This window comes from Sus scrofa, chromosome 13, assembly GCF_054392235.1.
Source record: "Sus scrofa isolate SSC_HxYL_T2T_F1_AM1 chromosome 13, Sscrofa_HxYL_maternal_Yorkshire_Landrace_v2.0, whole genome shotgun sequence".
NCBI lineage: Eukaryota > Metazoa > Chordata > Mammalia > Artiodactyla > Suidae > Sus > Sus scrofa.
Window position 1 is genome coordinate 85124492 of NC_139395.1, and position 19882 is coordinate 85144373.

The 19882-nt window shown below is 43.4% G+C and overlaps 2 protein-coding genes across 4 annotated transcripts in view; one reads left to right on the top strand and one right to left on the bottom strand.

Annotated features, from left to right (window-relative positions):
* Positions 1-5203: 5203 nt before the first annotated feature.
* Positions 5204-14091, bottom strand: LSM3 (LSM3 homolog, U6 small nuclear RNA and mRNA degradation associated). The gene is made up of 4 exons (NM_001244928.1): positions 14014-14091; positions 11852-11962; positions 10642-10737; positions 5204-5413 (listed from the first exon to the last, which is right to left on the bottom strand). Exons 1-4 carry the CDS (start codon positions 14032-14034, stop codon positions 5333-5335), a joined length of 309 nt encoding a protein of 102 aa, NP_001231857.1. The 5' UTR covers positions 14035-14091; the 3' UTR covers positions 5204-5332.
* A 225-nt stretch (positions 14092-14316) lies between these two features.
* Positions 14317-19882, top strand: part of XPC (XPC complex subunit, DNA damage recognition and repair factor) — a 48322-nt gene continuing 42756 nt past the window's right edge. Inside the window, exons 1-2 of one of the 3 annotated variants that reach the window (XM_021069378.2) lie at positions 14317-14449; positions 14744-14887. In XM_021069378.2, coding sequence (XP_020925037.1) covers positions 14347-14449; positions 14744-14887 — 247 coding nt within the window. In that variant the 5' untranslated portion in view covers positions 14317-14346. The remainder of the gene's footprint in view (positions 14450-14743; positions 14888-19882) is intronic. The other 2 variants (XM_013982006.3, XM_003132393.6) reach the window with 2 other exon arrangements.

The following is a 19882-nucleotide window of genomic DNA, read 5'->3' on the forward strand; positions in this document are numbered from 1 at the left end:
TTATTTCACATTCATGGCCCTCCTGAAAACTCCCTGAGGAGAAAAAAGCGTGGGGACAAACTGAACTGGCCCCCCAACAGATCCTCCACTTCTGTGCCTTCTGAACCTGGGGTCCGCGATGTGTCAGGCTCTGTCCTAGGCTTCTTTTGCTTTTTTTCTTTTTAGGGCCGCAGGTGTGCTTATGGAAGTTTCCAGGCTAGGGGTCAAATTGGAGCTGTAGCTGCTGGCCTACCCCATAGCAATACCAGCCACATCTGCGACCTATACCACAACTCGCAGCAATACCAGAACCTTAACCCACAAAACAAAGCCAGGGATTCAAACCAGCATCCTCATGGATACTAGCTGGGTTCATTTTCACTGAACCACAATGGGAACTCCTGTCCTATCATCCTCACAGGCTGATGGTAGGGGGTAAGTGATTTGCCCAAATGGTATGGGGTGCAGCTGGGATTTGAAGCCAGGTTAATCCGACGTGACCATGTTTCCAGACTGTATGGTCACTTTTTCCCAACCCACCATGGACAACTCTGAGAGTCCTGTCAACACCCAGAGCCCACATCCCCAGAGCACTGTAGGTGGGTGGTTTGGTCACCAAGAAAAAATATTCCTCTGTAGTAATCAGAATCGGAATCGGCGGTGGGCATGCTACTTCCACATCCAGGAAAGTTCTAGAAGAAACCAAGAAAATCAGAGTCTACATGCTTTTAGTAGTGAAATTGTGCAATGGATCTAAAAGGAATTTAAAACACTTGGCCTTGGTTTCCTCATTTCTTGGTGTTAGTGTTCCATGTAAATTGATACCTAGTTAGGCATCTACTGTTGGCATATACTGCTACTCTCAGGTGTGGTAATGGACAAAAACGTGTCCAGGTGTAGGCAGGACATCACAAGTATCTGGAAAACAATGTTCAAAGTCCACCTTTTTGCCCTGAATGGAGAAAGAAGTTGCTATAAATATATATATCTCAACAACAATGGAGATAGACCTTAAGGGTAGTAGCTAAGTGAAATAAGCAGGACCAAGACACGAACTGCATGTATCACTTATAAGTGGAATCTTAAAAAAAATTAAAGGAAAAAAAGGAGAAAGTCACACCCGTAGAAAAAAGTGGTTTCTGGGGGCTGGAGGGTGGGAGGAAGAGGTTGGTAAAAGGGTATAGGCTTCCAGGTATGAGATGAATAGCTCGGAGGATTTAATGTAAGACATGGTGACTAAGTTGACAACATTGTATTACATAATTGAAACCTGCTAATAGAGTGGAACTTAAAGCTCTGTAGCCCACCCCACCTGACATGATTACGAGATGGAGCCTGACAAGGTGGTAAGAATCCTTTCACAATCTATACTTATATCAAATCAACACAATACCCGCTTTAAATATCTTACAGTTTTGTTAATTATGCCTCAGTAAAGCTGAAAAATAAAAGTACCATTTACCCCTTCTACCCAGAGTGCTGTCGCTGGCTTTCTTATTGTTTTAACTAGTTATTCAGCATTTACTGAGGACACCCTCTGCCGGACCCTGTGACTGGGTCCCTGCTCAGAAGCAGCCACCTGTGGGGTGGCATGTCTCTCCCTCACAGCACATAGGTATCCTGCCCTCCTCAGAGCTTCAAGGACCCCAATACCTACTCTCAGCCAGGTACCCTCTGGCGTTGCAGGTCTCCCGACTCAGCCCCCCAGAGGATCCAGCTCCCATCAGGCACCACCACGGAACAAATCTTAGCTCCCTCCAGGCTGACCCCCCTTGTACTCAAGGGTCCCCTATTAGACTACAGAGTGATGGCTTCAGATCCTATCTCTGCTATGAGGTGTGTTCCAAAAATCTATTGGTCATCATCAAGTACCAAAGGGGTTTATTTTTCTATAAGTTAGAGATGGCAGGCTAGCTGTGCACGATCAAATCCTTAGTCTCCAGTTCCCTTTAGAGAAACACTCTTCTCCACACTCAGACCTTAGTTCCACGATAGGCATGTGGCTGGGGCCCAGCCAGTCAGAGCTCTGCATTCTCCCGGCCATGCATCAGCATGTAAACCAGTAGAGATCACTGCAGCTGGCAGGAAAGGTAGGCTATAAGCTGGGATCCGCATCTGTGTAGGACTTGCCTGAGAATGAAATCCACATAGTTCAGCAGAGCCGAGGGACACAAACATCAAACCTGCCAGGATGACCTCTAAAATTCCAGTGACTTTCCCTGTCCAGGGCAGGTGAGCACGGCTCACAGTGGGCAATGGCTCACACAAGGAATCTTCCTCCCCTCTGTGAGTAGTCTAAAATTAACACAGGTTAAGTATTACAGTATCTCTTGCTTATTTCAATTCACTTTATTCACCTTTTTTTTTTTTTTTTTTACAAAAAGTGAAGATTTGTGGCAACCTTGTATTAAGTTTATTGGTGTCATTTTTTTTCCAACAGCATGTGGTCACTTTACGTCTCTATGTCATATTTTGGTAATTCCTGCAATATTTCAAACTTTTTCACTGTTATAACAAATATAACAGTGGTGATCTTTGATCAGTGATCTCTGATGTTACTGCTGCAAAAAAAATTTAGACTTGCTGAAGGCTCAGAGAATGGTTAGCATCTTTTAGCAAATTTTTAAAAATTAAAGCATATATTTTTGTTTTTTAGGCATAATGCTATTGCACACCTAATACACTACAGTATAGTGCAAACATAACTTTTATATGCCCTGGGAAAACAAAAGCTTAGTGACTGGCCTTATTGTGACACTTGCTTTAATGCCATGGTTTGGACCCAAACCAGCAGTTTCTCTGTGGTCTGCCTGTATATGTAGGAAAAGGTGTGAAAACAGCCTAGTTTGGGCAGATCTTCAAAAATCACTAAAATGTGTGAGAATTGTCCATTTGAAGCTAATGCTTAGTCTAACTTGGGACACTCAAGTTACGTGGATTTCTATTTGGGCACATTTGATCTCAGGCTACTCTCAGATGGTACCACATTTTCTGTCCATCTTTCTTTGTGGGGGAAGCAATGAAAATTTGTAACAATCTCTCAGGAAACTGCCAACACAGGAATCCAGGTACGGCATCTGCTTGAGAGACTTCCAAAAGAAATCTGGGCAGAAGGCTCCCCTTGAGTTATGTGACACCATGTCACAGAAGCCACCAGTCACCATCTCCAGTGACAACAGGCCATCCAGCTGGCTGGAATTCAGCATGCTATGCAGCCTGGGAAGTCCAGGGCCTGGCTCCTGGGGGCCCTCTGACTGCATAACCCCTCAGAGGGTAGCACCTTGCAGACCTAGAAAGGAAGCCTTGATGGGGGGCTATGGCAGGACACTGTCTGAGCAGCCCCTGGGGTGGACCAAGTCCCAGCTCCAACCCTCCAGGCAGGGAGCATGAGCTACCCAAAGCCCTCCATCTGGTAACAGGCAAGTGGTCATTCTGTGGTGAAAGCTCTTACAGCCTGCTCCATCCATATATCTTAGCAGCCAGGAGTAAGTGGATGTTTGTATGGGGTGGCTTTACAAGCACACAGTGGCAATGGTGTCAGACTGGAAGGTTCATAGCTTTTACGAATGTGTAGAAACAGCTAAACAAAAAGTTTTGGTATAATCTATCGATTCCAGGAGAAAAAAGAGAAAGATGACCAAGAATGAAGTAGAAAAAGTATCCTGGAATTAAGCACAGTATCAGATGCCTTAAAAATAAATCTACTGTGGAGCGAACAGGAGCGTGGCAGTGGTGCCATGGCTATGATGACATCAGGAGCCAGGGCTGCACTGCATCCCCACCTACATGCTCACAGAGGGGCTACCTCAGACCCGCAGGTTAGCAGTGAAAGCTCATGGAGTTTCAGCTTCTTGAAACATCCTGCAAGAGAGCTGCTGCAGGGATTAAATAGGAATAGGTATACCTTAGGCTTGGCCTGGTGCATTCTGCTCAACAATGTATATCAGCAGCAGCATCACTTAGACAAGTGTTCTACTCAGAAGGGTGATTAAAGGATCAGCCACTTGCTACCATCAGAACCATGGTCCCATTCTTTCAATGGCAACCCAGTTACATCCTGGGGCTACTAAAGTGTAAAGACAAGTATGGGTGTGGTGGAGGTGCCACTCAGGCAAAATAAAGCCTCTATCACCTTGCTCACACCTGTTCTTCCCTTCTCCATTAACTTGAAGGAACAGGCACAATAAATAATGAAAATGAAACCTTTTTACATGTCCACAGAAAGCATTCTTCTTGCACATGGCTTAGAATACTGTGCTTGCATTAACATGGTGCTACGTGATGGATTAAGAAACACATGGTCAGAATGTTTACAGATAAGACATCCACGTATCAAATTTTCTTTTTCAAAATGGCACAGCCTACTTAGTGGAAGATGTCTGGTTCTAAGCCTTGTCTTAAAGTTTTAGATTGCAACACATACATATACTTTCCCCTTTGCCTTCCAAGCATTAAGTGCAGACTGGAGCTAGAAATAAACAGCTATGCTTTTAGCCATTTTTGTTTTCTTGTGCTACTATGATATGTTGTTTGAGACCTCTTGTCATTAACGGTCTGTGATCTAAGAGTGAAAACCATTTCTTGCAGTTATAAAATATGTGCAACACTGGTAGATAAGACCAAGGCCGAACCACCCAGGTAAATAACCACTGAAGGCGAGGCAGAAGGAACAGACACCAGGCTTCTTCATCTTCCACAAAGCTAGCATTTCCAATGAGCTGTCATTACCAGCAGAGCTGCCCACCCAGTTCGTTCTGATCTGGGTGCTCTTCTCTGTGCTCCACCGGCACCCCATACACACACAATACCATCACCACTGACCTCACCGTCCTGCAATTACTGATCTAAACAACCCCTCTCTAGACTTGAGGGAGGGAAGCATGTAGACTAAACCATAGTTCCCAGGACCCAATTCGGGGCCGCAAACAGCAGATGCCTCACAGGAGTGTACAAATAAAGTGAGTGGAAGACATGTGCTTACTTGAAAGAATTCACAAGACAGGACATTGCATTAAAAATCAAAAAAGGAAATGTCAAATTTAATTTAAAGGAAAAAAAAAAAAAAAAAAAAAACACTCCCAGAAATTGTCTGAAAAACAATGGAGCAAATCAACTCCTGAAAAAGTTCTGCATCTTGGTGATCACATTTATTGGATGAGTTAGAGAAAAATAAAAATGCTGTTTAGCTCAAGAATTTCTGAGTTATCTGCAAATCAACTTATTTCAGGAGTGGAAGAATTCTTGGTTATTTCTTAATATCAAAATGTACGCAGGTTTCTCTTTTGGGTGTCTTCTACATTTAAAGAGGCAACACACAACATCTCCCATTTCCACACAGGATAAATTCTTTGTTTCAGCCAACTCTCAACGGTGGGGCAACTAGCACAACGCCATCTCCCCGGACAAAGAGCATTGGAATATTCCGTTTTGTTGACTAAAAGAGGGAAAAAAAAAAACAACACATTTATACAAATTTGTAGTAGTAGTATTATTTAGTTTTTCAGAGAGAAATTTGAAAACAATGAACACAGATTGATAACACAAGTTGATTAAAAAACCTGATCACTCACCTCAGCAGCACAAAGAACCATCCATTAACTTCATTTTCATGGAACATGACTGGGGCAGAGACTATAGCTGGCCCTCTTCCTGGCACAAAGCTAGACTACGTTTCTCATGCTCCCTGCCAACCAGATGGTACCATGCACTCGGTTTTAAGCAGTGGGAAGTGATGACCGACCCAGAAACTTCCCTCGAATGCTCTCTTAGGTCTCCCCCTACTATGGACCAGCTTAGAACCCTGGGAATAGCAGAGCACCTGGAACAAAGCTTCTGCACCGACCTAAAACCTCACTGAGGACTGTCAAGTTGGGCAGAGATAAAACCCTGCTGTACTGAGCCTTCCCATGTTGCTTCTATGTGCTACTGTGCTCACATGTGCAACGGACACCTTTCATGTTAGCCTAGGAGACAAGCCTTAGACAGTAAGGAAACAGATATGGAAGGTCTAAATCTTCTTATGCCCTGGTCAAACATTAGGCCAAACCGTTGCCTATAATGACTTGGAAAGTAGCCCAAAGACATCCCAAACCTACAGATTCTGGTGGAAGAGGTTGGGAAAAGCCAAATGTTAGTTTTGCTGCTGTGAACCAGATGCACTTGACATGGAATTGTGAGAAAGACATGGGCTCAGGCGAGAACTAGCTGCTTTTCGAGCAGAGATGAGAAGAAGAATTCACAGGGTCAGAAAAGCCCACTGCTTTTAGACCTCAAACTGTGGATGATAAGGAAGAAAAAAAGCTTTGAGGAACAAAGCAGTTCTGCAAACTTCTCAGGTTAAACAAGCTCAGCACTGAAGGGAAGATCAGATTAAGGGTGTTGCCTTTCCACCCAAATTTACTTTAGCAAATGACCCAGGGCAGTCAGCAGTAATTTGGGGGAGAGGAATAGAGGTGAGGAACTAAAGAAATAAAGGCGCCTAATGTTCCGTCTAGAAAAGGACTTTGAGGTTATTGGACCAAAAAGAAGTGACTGGAAGGTCAGAAACATATAATGTCCTAAGCTTTCCTTTTTTTGCCTTTTGTTTAGGGCCACACCTGAGGCATATGGAGGTTCCCAGCCTAGGGGTCTAATTGGGCCTGTAGCTGCTGGCCTACTCCACAGCCACTGCCACGCCAGATCCGAGCTGCGACTGCGGCTTACACCACAGCTCAGGGTAACGCCAGATCCTTAACCCACTGAGTGAGGCCAGGGATCAAACCAGCAACCTCATGGTTCCTAGTCGGATTCATTTCCACTGCGCCATGACGGGAACTCCCATATGATGTCCTAAGATTTTAAAGAAATTGTACTGCCAAAAAAACCACAGCCTGGCTAAAAAAGCCTTTGACAATGTGAGTCTTCCAGCACAATCGAGATGTTTCTGTGAACATTCTATAGCCCCCAGATTTAATGAATAAAATACAGGTCACCGAATTAAATTTGAATTCTAGATACATGAAAAAGAATTTTTGTTTTTTAGTATAAGTGTGTCCCAATAACACCCAGGACAAGGGATTTTTCTCTACCAGGACAGGGACCACTCACACCTACCCAGGGAATTCATCACTGCAAAGGGCCAGTAACTACTCCATGTTCCCATCTTTCCTTTTCTGAAAGGGGGTATCATGTCTCTGCTCCGCTACAGTGTTGATGGTGATGGGGGGGTTAATGACAAGTAATTCATCCTTTCCTGCTTACAGAAGCTGTACAAGTGACCACATGTAGACCTGATAGAGAACTGTCTCTGTGCCAGGCAGAAGATATGAGTAATAGCTGCTTTCATAACTTCTTTAAAATGTAGAAACCATGTTCTATGAGCTTATTGGGTACTGGAACTAACAAAAAAAGACAACCCCTCACACAAGTTTAAGTAATACATATAAATTCAGGATGTCAGCCAGGAATGTATCCAATTCCTCACAGATAACACTATCCCAGGACAGCAGTTCTCAAACTTTAACCTGCAAAGATCACCTGTTTAACAGCTTGAAGGCTGTCCCCGGCTCCATGCTCTCAGATCCTCACTCAATAGGTCAGGGTGTGGCCCATGAACCTGCATTTCTAACACACTCCAGGGTGCTGCCCAAAGTCCTGGTTCAAGGAACACACTTGAGCATCACTCTCAGAGAAATAAATACCACGTCTGCCTTCTGGTTTCCTTCAAGCTGCAAAAGGCAATCTGAGCCTTAGCACAGCAAGTTCAGCGAAGGAGATAGTGTTAATCAAACCAACTGATATATTTTACTCAAATCCCTCACTCAGTGGTCACATTTCTGAACTAAAATGTTCCAACCTTACCTCCATATGGAAACCACTACATCCAAAATGGTTCTCTGTTAATTCAACTGTAGTTTCAATTCAACCACCCCAATGACCCCTGCTTCCTGATATCACCCCCTGGCATGATCCCCACCCTGTGAGTGTAGGTGAAGGTGGTGCCTGGCTTCTAGCAAAGAGACCACCACAAAGTTCTTGGGACATCACTCTCACAATTAGGTTATGTAAGGCAGTTACTTTCACCGTGCTAGGTCTGACGATGCAAGCCACCTGGCAGATGAGGCCCATGCAGCAAGAACTAGGCTCTCAGTCTAAATACCCTGGAGGACATGAATCCTGCCAAAAACCATGTAAGTCAACTGGGAGGTAGATCTTCCCCTAGCTGAGCCTTCAGGTGAGACCTCAACCCTTGTGCAGTCTTGTGAGAGACCTTGAAGCAGAGCACCCAGCTGAGCCTGGACACCTGACCACAGAAACTGTGAGCTAATAAATGTGTGTGCTTGTAAGCTACTAGGTTTTCAGCTGACTTGTTTTTATATAAAATTGAGATACATGTTCTAAATAACTGAGAATCATAACAAAAACATGGAATTGACCTCATTTTGAAGATGAAGAACCAGGAGTTTAGTTTTGGAGGTATTGAGTTTGACAAAACAATCAATGTGGATATATTTTCAATAAGAATACTGGAAATGGCAGAGTGAAGCTCAGAAAAGAAATTGGACACATAGAGGAGTTCCCGCTGTGGCGCAACGGAATCGGTGCTGTCTTGGGAGCACTGAGATGCAGGTTCAATTCCAGGCCCGACATAACAGGTTAAGGATCTGGTGTTGCTGCAGCTGCAACATAAGTCACGGCTATGGCTCAGATCTGATCCCTGGCCTGGGAGCTCCATATGCTGAGGGGCAGCCAAAAAATAGGAAGAAAAAAAAAGAAACTGAAGACATAGATTTATCCTTAATCATAATGGCCATCAATCATCACTTAGCACCAGCTTAACAAACACCAAATTCAGTGCATCCTATTATAATTCCAGGAGGAAAGCACAATTATTTAATTGCATTATAGAGGAGGTCCCTGAGGAACTTGTCCAAGGTCACATAACTAATCAGCTGCCAGGATTTGAACTGTTAACCCAGACCTCAAGCTTTTAGCTGTACTGATTATTATTACAGACTAATGGCTCATAACAAACAGTAGTTACTAAGTCACATCTGAGGAGAAAAAAAAAACATAAAAAAAGAAAAAAAAATCTCATGTTCAGAACGAGAAAAAAAAATAGCTAAGTAGTCAAGAGTGGCTGAAAAGAAGAGGAAAGCTAGAACAAAGCATAGCTACAAACGTGAACAAAGGCTACATCTGAACACTTAATATGTGTCTGTTGCCATCTGAAGGCTTTTCAAGCAACGTTTCAATGAATCCTCAAGCACTGTATAAAGACGGTCTTATTACCAGCCCCATCTCACAGACATGGAAACTTAGTCACAGACAAGGTGGGTAACTGGTATAACTATACAGCTGGTAGACAATGGGGTCAAGCTGTGAATCCAGGCAGTCCTGCCACCTGAGTTTACATTTTAGACCACAATGCCCTAGAAGGGTCAGACTAACTTCCCAATACAGCAAAGAATGAACAAATGTGGTTTTCTTTTTTTATACTGAATAATAACATGTTCCAGTATTTGAAAGATCTGCATAATTCAGTGAACTAGTATTTTCTAAATGACCAGAGCTTGATCTTATAAAATCATGCATGTGTAAAAGACCCATTCCAAGTGCAAGGTGGACCAATTATATGTAAAAAGAGTATGAAAAGTTCACTTATACAGTCTCAGATTCCACACCACACCTTACCTTTAAGAAACTACCACTCACTTAGTTTGGCTGTAGCATCAAAGACAGGTATCTACACAAAATACTCCTCCCTTTTCCAACTATCTGTCTGTGTGGGGTTAGCATTTCTTCAGTCATAACATATCACAACAGATTAAATGCAGAAAAAAAGATCTGAGTTCCCAGATGTCAACTATTTTTTTTTTTGGTCTTTCTGCCTTTTCTAGGGCCGCTCCTGCAGCATATGGAGGTTCCCCGGCTAGGGGTCTAATCGGAGCTGTAGCCGTTGGCCTATGCCACAGCCACAGCAACATGGGATCCGAGCCACATCTGTGATCTACACCACAGCTCACGGCAACGCCAGATCCTTAACCCACTGAACAAGGGCAGGGATTGAACCCACAAACTCATGGTTCCTAGTCGGATTCATTAACCACTGTGTCACGACGGGAACTCCCCAGATGTCAACTATTAAGCCAAGCATTAAAGAGATTTGCAAATGTAAAACAAAAACACTTCTCCCTAAATATTTTATTTTAAAAAAGTTATCATTCATAAAAATGTTACTTATGTCAACAATATTTTTAAGGAGTTCATTAATATTTTTTAAATTTCTCAGTTTTAGTTTTTAGTTAAGTATTGATAGGTCAAATCCACATCAAACAAAACCACACTGTCCAGTACTACCATTATGTACTAGGAAAGGTGTCTTACACAGCACATCTCACCAAATCCTGGCAACCCCATGAGAGAAACCATAGTACTCCTGCTTACCAATGAGGAAGTGAAGTCTGCAAAGGTACCCCCCCCCCCCGCCCAATGTACCCCAAATAGAAAGTGACTGAGCCAGCACAGGAAACCAGATCTGTTGGACCCCAAAACCTTTGCTCTTAATGACTATACTGAGTCCATGAATAGGCATCAAAACACAACAGCTTAACGGGTGTTAAGCTTTTGGCTTCTGAGAACAATTGACATTTAAAAAGCCATGAATAGAAGTGCATGACTTACTTTATATATCTCTTCATATGTTTCTTCATCAATTTCTATAGTTGTCACAGTTTCTTCCACATCTCCCAATATCATATTTAAGTGCTGATCATACGCCTGAAGTGGGACGGCAAGGGACCAAAAATTTAATAAGCAAATTAGGAGATAATGAACAGGGCCTACAATATACAAATGGCTCAATTACGAGTAACACATAGTACTTAAAGCACAAACTTATAATGCATATAATCCTGCTGTGCTACAATACAATGTTTCTTTGAAGATCATTTCCAATGATAACTGATTTGATGCAAATATAAAACTGTTTATGGTCAAAAATGAATTCACTCAAAATATCTTGAAGTTACTTTTAAAGTGTCCACCCTATTTGTTATCTAAGGCAGTCACATAAATATGTCATGGAATTTCATTTTGAAAAAAGCTAGTTCATCACTTTTCAGTACATTTCTTTCAATTCCACCTATAACAGAGTGACAAGAAATATACCACAAAGGAAATAAAATTCTCTGTTTAACTGCTGAGATGATGGCACCGAAATCTCCTAAAGGCACAAGACACTGTCATTCAACCCTCCCTGCCCTAAACACTGCAAAGGAAAGTAAGCAACACTGCAGCCCCGCCAGAACTAGCTGTTTGGCACATGTGGGCTCGATCAACAAGTACTGCAACTCAGACATTCAGAACTCAAAAGTATAGCATGATCCCATTCATTTTTTAGAGAGGGTGTATACAGTGTAAATATATACATATAGACACATATTCATGTATATCTGTTCTGTGTAAATATACAGAAAAGATCTGAAAGACTATAGACCCAATAGAAGAAATAGGATTTCACCTTTTACTCTACGTATTCCTGTGTAAAATTTTTCACAAGAAAACGCAAATTTATATGCATGTCAGTAATTTAAAGAACATTTAAATAAGAATGGAGAACAAATAAATCTTATTTACAAATAAACAGAAAGGAAAAAATGAAAGAAATGAAAATGTTCTCTAGTAGACATATTTCCATTAAGAGAAAAATGTGTTAAACATATGAATAAAGTACAGTTCATTTGGTGTTTAGAAATACAGGTGACTTTCCACCTCCTCATCTATTCAAAACACTCTTTCACAGTGGACAGTTTTTACATTTCCAAGGGGTGGGGTTAGGGAGCAACATTGAGGAAATAATCTAATTTCAAGGTGATTTAATAAATTTACTCACATGTAACCTGCCTCGAAGCTCTCTGTCATTTCTCATTTTCACATAGATTCGCTCATCCAGGCTGAGTCTGATGAGATCCAGGGGCTCTTCTACAGTGTTGGTAGTTTGTTGCTGATAAAAGAAACAGGCTTAGTAATACAGTTCTAGAGAGTGAAGTTTCTGAACCAGCAGTGCCCTGTGTGACTGTGAGCAAGTTAGTTAACCCCTCTATGCCTCAGTCTACTAATTTTTAAAATGTGTGTAACAGGAATGCCTACCTAATACTACTGTTGTGAGGCTTAAAATACATATATGAAGGCTTAGAACAGTGCCTAGCGTATATTAAGTGCTGGATAAATGAGGGCTGAAACATACCTACACAGAAAGGAGCTGTACAACAAAATAATCATGACTGCACTCTCTTCTCTCAAAATCCAAACTGTCTGACCCCATTTCAGGGTATAGGGAGTTACTGTCTCAGGGTCTTCATCTTTCTTTCATGTTATCATTTAGCAATTGGAAGAACATACACTTAATGACTACCACATACTAAGTGGAGATGAATGTTTGAGGAAAGATTATGAGTGCAGTGCAGGAGAGGCTGAGTTCAGGGTGCCATCTGGCCAGTAAGATGATTATATTTAGCAGGCAGTATAGAAAAATACTGGTTGAAAGCACTGGCTTTGGAGTCAGGCAGTGTGGGTTCAACCCCTGACTTTGACATTCATAAACTGGGTTTAAAAACCATCTCTAATTCTGTTTCCTTGTTTACAAAATGAGGAAGCCACAATCTTCCCTTCATGAAGATGGCTAGGATGACTGGGGTCCATGTGGAAGGGATGGTTGAAGGGAAGGGTGAGTTGATAAGATTATTTAAGGAGAGCTGCTTCGGGGATTACATAGGGTCATTGGAGGAAGGTGACTGAATGTTACAGTCTCTATAGCCTTAAAGGGCTAGATGCAAAAAAGAGAAAGGAAATCCTGACCTCAACTGCTTCCATCTCCAGATCAACAGATGTTTGTTAAAGACCAGCTAGCCAGTTACTAGATCAGTGATACAGGAGTCAGTCCCTACCCTCAAGGAGTTCATTCTAGTGGAGAAAGGCATATAAGTAAGTAATCATAATACTGTAAGAATATATACATGACAGAGACCTACCTCCCACTGTCCATCCTTTTTATCCTGTAGCTTTAAGTACTGCCTTTTCAAAAGGCCTCCCAGACCATCCAATTCATTCACTCAATGAATATTTGTTGAGTGTTTCCAGCACTGTTCTAAACCCAGAATAGTGAACAAAACAAGACTCTTGCTCTCAAGGGACTCACATTCTAGCTGGGGGAGACAGACATTAAACAAGGAACCATATACTCAATATGAACAAAGAACATGCTATGAGGAAAAATAAGGCAGACTGGGAGAGTGCTATTTTATGCAGGTGGCCAGAGACCTATTCTTTGATATGAGGTGAGATTTCAGTAAACAGCTGAAGCTGAGGCCTAATCCACAAAAACATCTGAAGAAGAGCATTTGGAGAAGACGGGACAGCAGGTGAGAAAGCCTGAAGGACCATCAGTTATTCTAAATACCAGCTCCCTGTCTCCTGCCTACCACATCACAGTTTCCATATGTTTCGCATATTTATGTTTACTTGTTATCTGTGCTCCCTCGAATATAAGCCCCAAGTTGGGCAGGTATCTCCCAAGTCAATGCCGATGTCCCTGGTATTTAGAAAGGTTTCTAACTATACAAAGGTGATGCTCACTAGCTGTTTGTAGACCCTGTAATCATTGTTGCGCTCAGTAATGACAATAACCCACTAAATGTTTTATTAGCCTTTCTATCAGAATCCCGAGAGCTCCGTGAGGCAGGCAAGGATAATGGTTCTCATTCTACAAATCAACGTGAGACTCAAGAGAAAGGAAGTGAGAAGAGTGAGGAATAACTAATTTTCAGGAGGGTTTTGAACAACAAAGGTCTCAGGGCCTGAGGCAAAATTCGGAGGGGGCGCGGTTAACCAAGAGGCAGGTTAAGGCCGTGATGACCCAGAAAGAGGCGGCGTGACAGGCCACTTTCTCGTGAGTTTGGGAAAAGCAACCCTGAGCTTGGGGAAAACAAAGCTGGGCACACCCTGGCCTGGACAGGGAGAAGCCGCCCCAGAGCGAACTCTTCAGAAGATACTCACCTGGTCCACGTCGTCCGCCATGTTTCAAACCCTGCGCCCTTTCCGTCCTCTCGCGAGGGCACGAGAGCTGCTCCCTATGCCCACCCCAGTCTCCGGAAACGTGAGGACTCTATGCACTGGAAGTAGAAAGAGGTTGGTTTTACAGCTTCTTGCTTCCTGCAGCTTGCATTGGTCCCTTTGAGGCTGGGGCGGAGCTTCAGCCTGGGCGCAGGCGGGAATCTACCGGAGGGGGCGTGACCAGGCCCTGCACCGCCTGGGGGCGGGGCCGCGCGCGAGCTGCGTCCCGCGGAGACGCGGTGCGTCACGCTCTAGGCGAGTCTTGCCCGGGCAGAGATGGCTCCAAAGCGCTCGGCGGGCAGGGCGCCGCGGGGGCGCAAACTGCGCGGCCAGAAGGCCAAGGGCGAGGGCAAAGCCCGGCGCGAGGAGAAGGAGGCGGGTATGAGCCAGGCTGAGTTGGGGTTGGTAGGGAGGGTGGAAGAGGTTTGGGTGGGGGTAGCAGGAGGCCGGCTTCCTGGAGGTGTGAGCGAGGCATCCTCCCTCCCACCTGCGCTGGGGGGCGGTGTTCCGGAGGCCTAGGGAGGCTGGGGGTGTGCACTTGCCCAGGTGCTCCCCGGCGGCCCTGCGCCTTTGCTCTCCTGGCCAGAGGTGATGCGCCCTGAGACGTTCCGCTAGAGCCCAGCCTACCGCGAGCTCCTCTGCGTAGCCTCTTTCTGCTCCTTTTCGCCCCCAGGATGCAGGCGGAAGCAGGGGGCTGAATATGTGAAAGGTACTGCTATTATGTTGTGTCGCCACGAGACGAAGGGACCAAGACTTAGAGTGCTGTGGTGTGTGGAGAGTCCCAGATTTGGATCCCACCTGACAACGTGCATATCGAGTAGGCTGCTTATATTTGTCATGCGCAAAGCAAAACACTTGATTTCCCCTTTAAACCTATCCCTTTCTTACTTTTACCCCATCTCAGTCTTTGACCCCTTCATCACTTGTTAAAACAAACTCCTTTTCCCTCCAACACACATCCAGTCCTTCAGAAAGCAAATCCTATCAGTTTAACCTCAAAACCATATCTCAAATCTCTCCACTTCTCTGTTTCCATGGCCACATACCCTGTCGAAACCACCATCACTTTTCAGTTGAACGACTGCAGTTGCCTCTCTACGGGTCTCCCTACTTCTTTTCATCCCCCTGGAGGAGTTTTCTGTGCTGCAGCGCAAAGTACCTTAAAAAAAAAAAAAATCTGATTTTGCCATGCTCCCACTTCAGACTCTCTGTGTCTTCCCATTGGCATAACAGCCTCCAGATTCCTCACCTTGGCCTACAAGACCCTGTATGATCTGGCTGCTGCTGCCTCTCCTGTTGTCTCTTCCTAGTCTTCTTTGCCAGGTACCTTCCTTCTTGGCCTCCTCACACACACCATGTGATTCCTCACCTGAGCCTCTGCCTAGAATATTTTTCCATGGCTTTGCTGTAGCTGACTTCTCTTCCTCCTGGTCTCAATCCAGGTATTCCTTGAATGTCCTAAGATGGTCTTTTCAGGTGCACCTTATCACAGCTTCTGTCACATCTGTAATGACCTTGTTAATTTATTTGCTTCCTGTTTGCTCTCTCTTACCAGAATTGAAAGTTATAAAAACATCTTAATTTTCTTATCTTGTTCTTTTCCCCTTCCCTGCATATACCAAATGCTTGATAAATAGTTTGTCATTGCATAATACATGTATGCTGTAGAAGGGATTTCTGGGGTTCCTGATATAACTGGGTAGACAGTTAAACTAAGTCACCAGCAAGGTCTCCTGTGACACTAGATTCAATAATTCTGTGATTCTGTACGTATTATAAGGCCATCGTCCATTAGGAAATAGTAAAACAGTAACCATTTATAAACTTAAAAAGTGATTCATCTCACAATTAATACTGTGAGTTCCGTTTTATTCACTTAGTCATAAAATAAACATTCCTAATGTGTCAGTACCTAACGTGTGCTGCACACAAACTGGGAGACATGGGACTTAGAGCTTTCTTGGAGGAGCTTAGGGTATGGTAGTGTTGACATTTACAAAAAAATTTATCCAGGACAGTGGTATCATGGAAGATGGTAGGAGGCTTTGTGGCTGGTGAAGGAGTAATTAGGAGAGCTGGGAAATGAATGTTTAACCTGCAGCTTTAGGGATAGGTACTATTTTAGTAAACAGCTGGTAAAGGAGCTTGTCATTCTAATCAGGGAATGTATTTGGAATACATGGCAATTTCAAAAATTTTTTCTAATTGAGGAGGTTTTGGAAATGCCACCTGCCTGAGTAGCATTCCCCCATCTAAACACTTCACCTTGTCACCAGCTTGGCATAGTGCCAGTGCTTAATAGTTATATGGGCTTGCATAAATTAGCTTGGGCAAATTAATTTCATCTCTCTGAACCTCATGTTTGACTTGTGGGGTGGTGGTGAGTTTTTCCTGAGAGCATGTGAATCTCCTGGCATGGTCTGTGTGAGGTAATCAGATGGGCCAGCTCATATCAACTCAGCCTGAACATAGGTAGGGGATTACTTAAGCCTCACGAAAATTATGAGCCAGTGCAGCTAGCATAAGTTTCTGAGGCAGCTTCTGGGAAGAGTTAGCATCTTTGCTGTGTTTGTATAGAGGAGCAGTTTGGTTGTGGTTTTGGATGCAGCTGACACTGATTTGGTGACTCGTCAGTGTAGTTTCTTTGTTTTTGGTTTTTTTTTTTTTGTTGTTTTGTTTTTTTGTCTTTTTGCTATTTCTTGGGCCGCCCCTGCGGCATATGGAGGTTCCCAGGCTAGGGGTCGAATCGGAGCCATAGCCACCGGCCTATGCCAGAGCCACAGCAACGTGGGGACTGAGCCGCGTCTGCAACCTACACCACAGCTCACAGCAATGCCGGATCGTTAACCCACTGAGCAAGGTGCAGGGACCGAACCCGCAACCTCATGGTTCCTAGTCGGATTCGTTAACCACTGCGCCACGACGGGAACTCCCTCGTTAGTGTAGTTTCTGACAGCACCATAGTGTGGGTTTTTTTTTTATTTTGTTTTGGTTTTGTTTTTGTCTTTTTGCCTTTTCTGGGGCCACTCCCACGGCATATGGAGGTTCCCAGGCTAGGGGTCTAATCAGAGCTGTAGCTGCCGGCTACGCTAGAGCCACAGCAACACGGGATCCGAGCCACATCTGCGACCTACACCACAGCTCATGGCAACACCGGATCCTTAACCCATGATCAAGGCCAGGGATCGAACCCGCAACCTCATGGTTCCTAGTCGGATTCGTTAACCACTGAGCCACGACGGGAACTCCTAGCGTGGGTTTTAACACCACCTCAGTGCCTGCAAATGAAGGTGACACTTGGATGCTTCCCACAGCTGGGGACAAAGAAAATACTCTTCAACATTATGTTTTTTTTTGGGGGGGGGGTAACTAGTTCCTTCATATTTAATCTCAGTGTCAGTGCCTTCATCGGTGTAGTTCATCAACTCCTTCAGCAGATACTGAGCACCTGTGATTTTTGGGCACCATTCTAGGCCCTGGAGTTACAGTATTGAACATGACAGGCAAGGTTCCTGCTCTCATGATGCTTTTACTCTATGGGGAAGGGTAGGTAGGACAAATAAGTTTACAAGTAGATTTGTATGGTGATGAGAGGGTGAAGAAGGCAGAACAGGTTGTTGTAATAAAACTGACAAAGGGACGGGAAAGAAGCAGCTGAGTCGGCATCAGTGGTTGAAAAAGGCTGGTGTGAGGATGTGGCCCTTTGAGCCAATTACTGACCATCCCGAAGGAGTCTTTCCTAGGAAGTTCTCGGGGAAGATGAATCACAAAGTTAAAAGGCTCTTAGGAGGAAATGAGCTTGGCTGGCTGGCAGCATATGGTGCACTAGGAGGCAAGTGGTAGGAATTAAAATGGGAGAGGGGCAGGACTCTTACTTTGGAGACCAAACTAAAGAGTTTATTTTACTCTTAGTGCTTTGATGTGCTGCCAGCAGTTCTAAGCAGGTGTTCTTTTTTTTTTTTTTTTTTTTTTTAATTAAATCAGCAGCAGGCTAAGCAAGCCTCAGTGGTTAATCCATGCCCTGCTGAGATAACCAGCAAGAGGTCAAGGAGGTTGGTGAGACATACAGTTGTCCCTCGCAGGGAGTTGGTTCTAGGACCCCTGCATATACTAAGATCTGCAGACGCTTGGGTCCTTAATGTAACAGTGTAGTACAGTCAGCCCTCCATGTCTGGGGGTTGTACTTCTGCAGATTCAACCAAAGTTCTACCAGAGATTGGTTGAATCTGCAGATTCACAACTGGGGGATACAGCGGGCTCTAGATCTTGGAGAGTCCTGGAAAATGGCCTTTAAAAAAAATTATGGTTGATTTGTAGTATTGGTTCAGGTGTGGTTCATGGTGGTTTGATGTTTGATATTGGACTATACTCCATGTAACATTATTATGAAGTATTGGCTATAGTCCCTATGCTGTCCATTACATCCTTATAACTAACTGGTTTTATACCTAGTACTTTGTACCTCCTTATCCCCTTCCCCTATCTTGCCTCTCTCCCCATCCCTTTCCCCACTGGTAGCCACTAATTTGTTCTCTGTATCTGTGAGTCTATTTCTGTTTTGTTGTATTTGTTCATTTTTATTTTTCAGATTCCACATATAAGTGGGAACATGGTATTTGTTTTTCTCTTATTTTACAAAGTGTAATAATTGCCATGTTGTTGGAAATGGCAAAATTTCATTCTTTTTTATGCCTGAATTATATTTTGTTATATATACATGCCATATCTGGTTTTTTTGTTGTTGTTGTCTTTTTAGGCCACGCTTGTGGCATGTGGAAGTCCCCAGGCTAGGGGTCTAAATGGAACTGTAGCTGCCAGCCTACATCATAGTCACAGCAACACAGGATCCAAGCTGTGTCTGTGGCCTATACCACAGCTCACCAGATCCTTAACCCAACTGAGCAAGGCCAGGGATTGAACCTGCATCCTCATGGATACTAGTCGGGTTTGTTAACCGCTGTACTGTGATGGGAACTCTGCCACATCTTCTTTATCCACTCATCTCTAGTTGGACACTTAGATTGCATCCATATCTTGGCCCTTGTAAATAATGCCGCAGTGAATCCCAGGGTATTTTATGGTTTTTTCAGATATATACCCAGCAGTGGAATTTCTGGATCTATGGTAGTTCTATTTTTAATTTTTTGAGGACACTCCATGGTGTTTTTCACGGTTGTTATACCAGTTGACATCCCTACCAACAGGGTTCCAGTGTTCCCTTCTCCTTGCCAGCACTTGTTACTTGTTTTCTTCTTGATGATAGTCATTCTGACAGGTGTGAGGTGATAGCTTACTGTAGTTTGATTTGCATTTCCCTGATGATGTGATGTGTCTTCATATGGTCTGGTGGCCATCTGCATGTGTTCTTTAGAAAAATGCCTATTCAGGTTCCCTATTAACTTTTTGATTGGGTTGTTTGTTTTTTTGATACTGAATTGTATGAGCTCTTTACATATCCTGGATATTAACCTCTTATTAGATATATCATTTGGAAATATTTTCTCCCATTCAGTAAGTTGCCTTTTGTCTCATCAACAGTTTCCTTTGCTGTGCAAAAGCTTTTAGTTTTAATTAGATCCTGTTTATTTTTACTTGTTTCCCTTGTCTGAGGGGACCAATCCAAAAAATATTGCCAAGACCTTTGTCAGAGCATACTGCCTATATTCTTCTGTAGTGGTTTTATGGTTTCTAGTCTTAAATTTAGGTCTTTAGTCCATTTTGAGTTTATTTTTTATATGGTGTGAGAAAATGGTCTAATTTCATTATTTTACATATATCTTCCAAACTTTCCAGCACTACTAATGTATTTAAG

Excerpts from the sequence above, each read along its gene's own strand:
- LSM3 (NM_001244928.1), bottom strand. The coding sequence starts at position 14,034 with ATGGCGGACGACGTGGACCAG. Across the intron at positions 11,963-14,013 it reads TGGCGGACGACGTGGACCAG|CAACAAACTACCAACACTGT; the intron begins GTGAGTATCTTC and ends TTCTTTTATCAG. Across the intron at positions 10,738-11,851 it reads AGCTTCGAGGCAGGTTACAT|GCGTATGATCAGCACTTAAA; the intron begins GTGAGTAAATTT and ends GTCCCACTTCAG.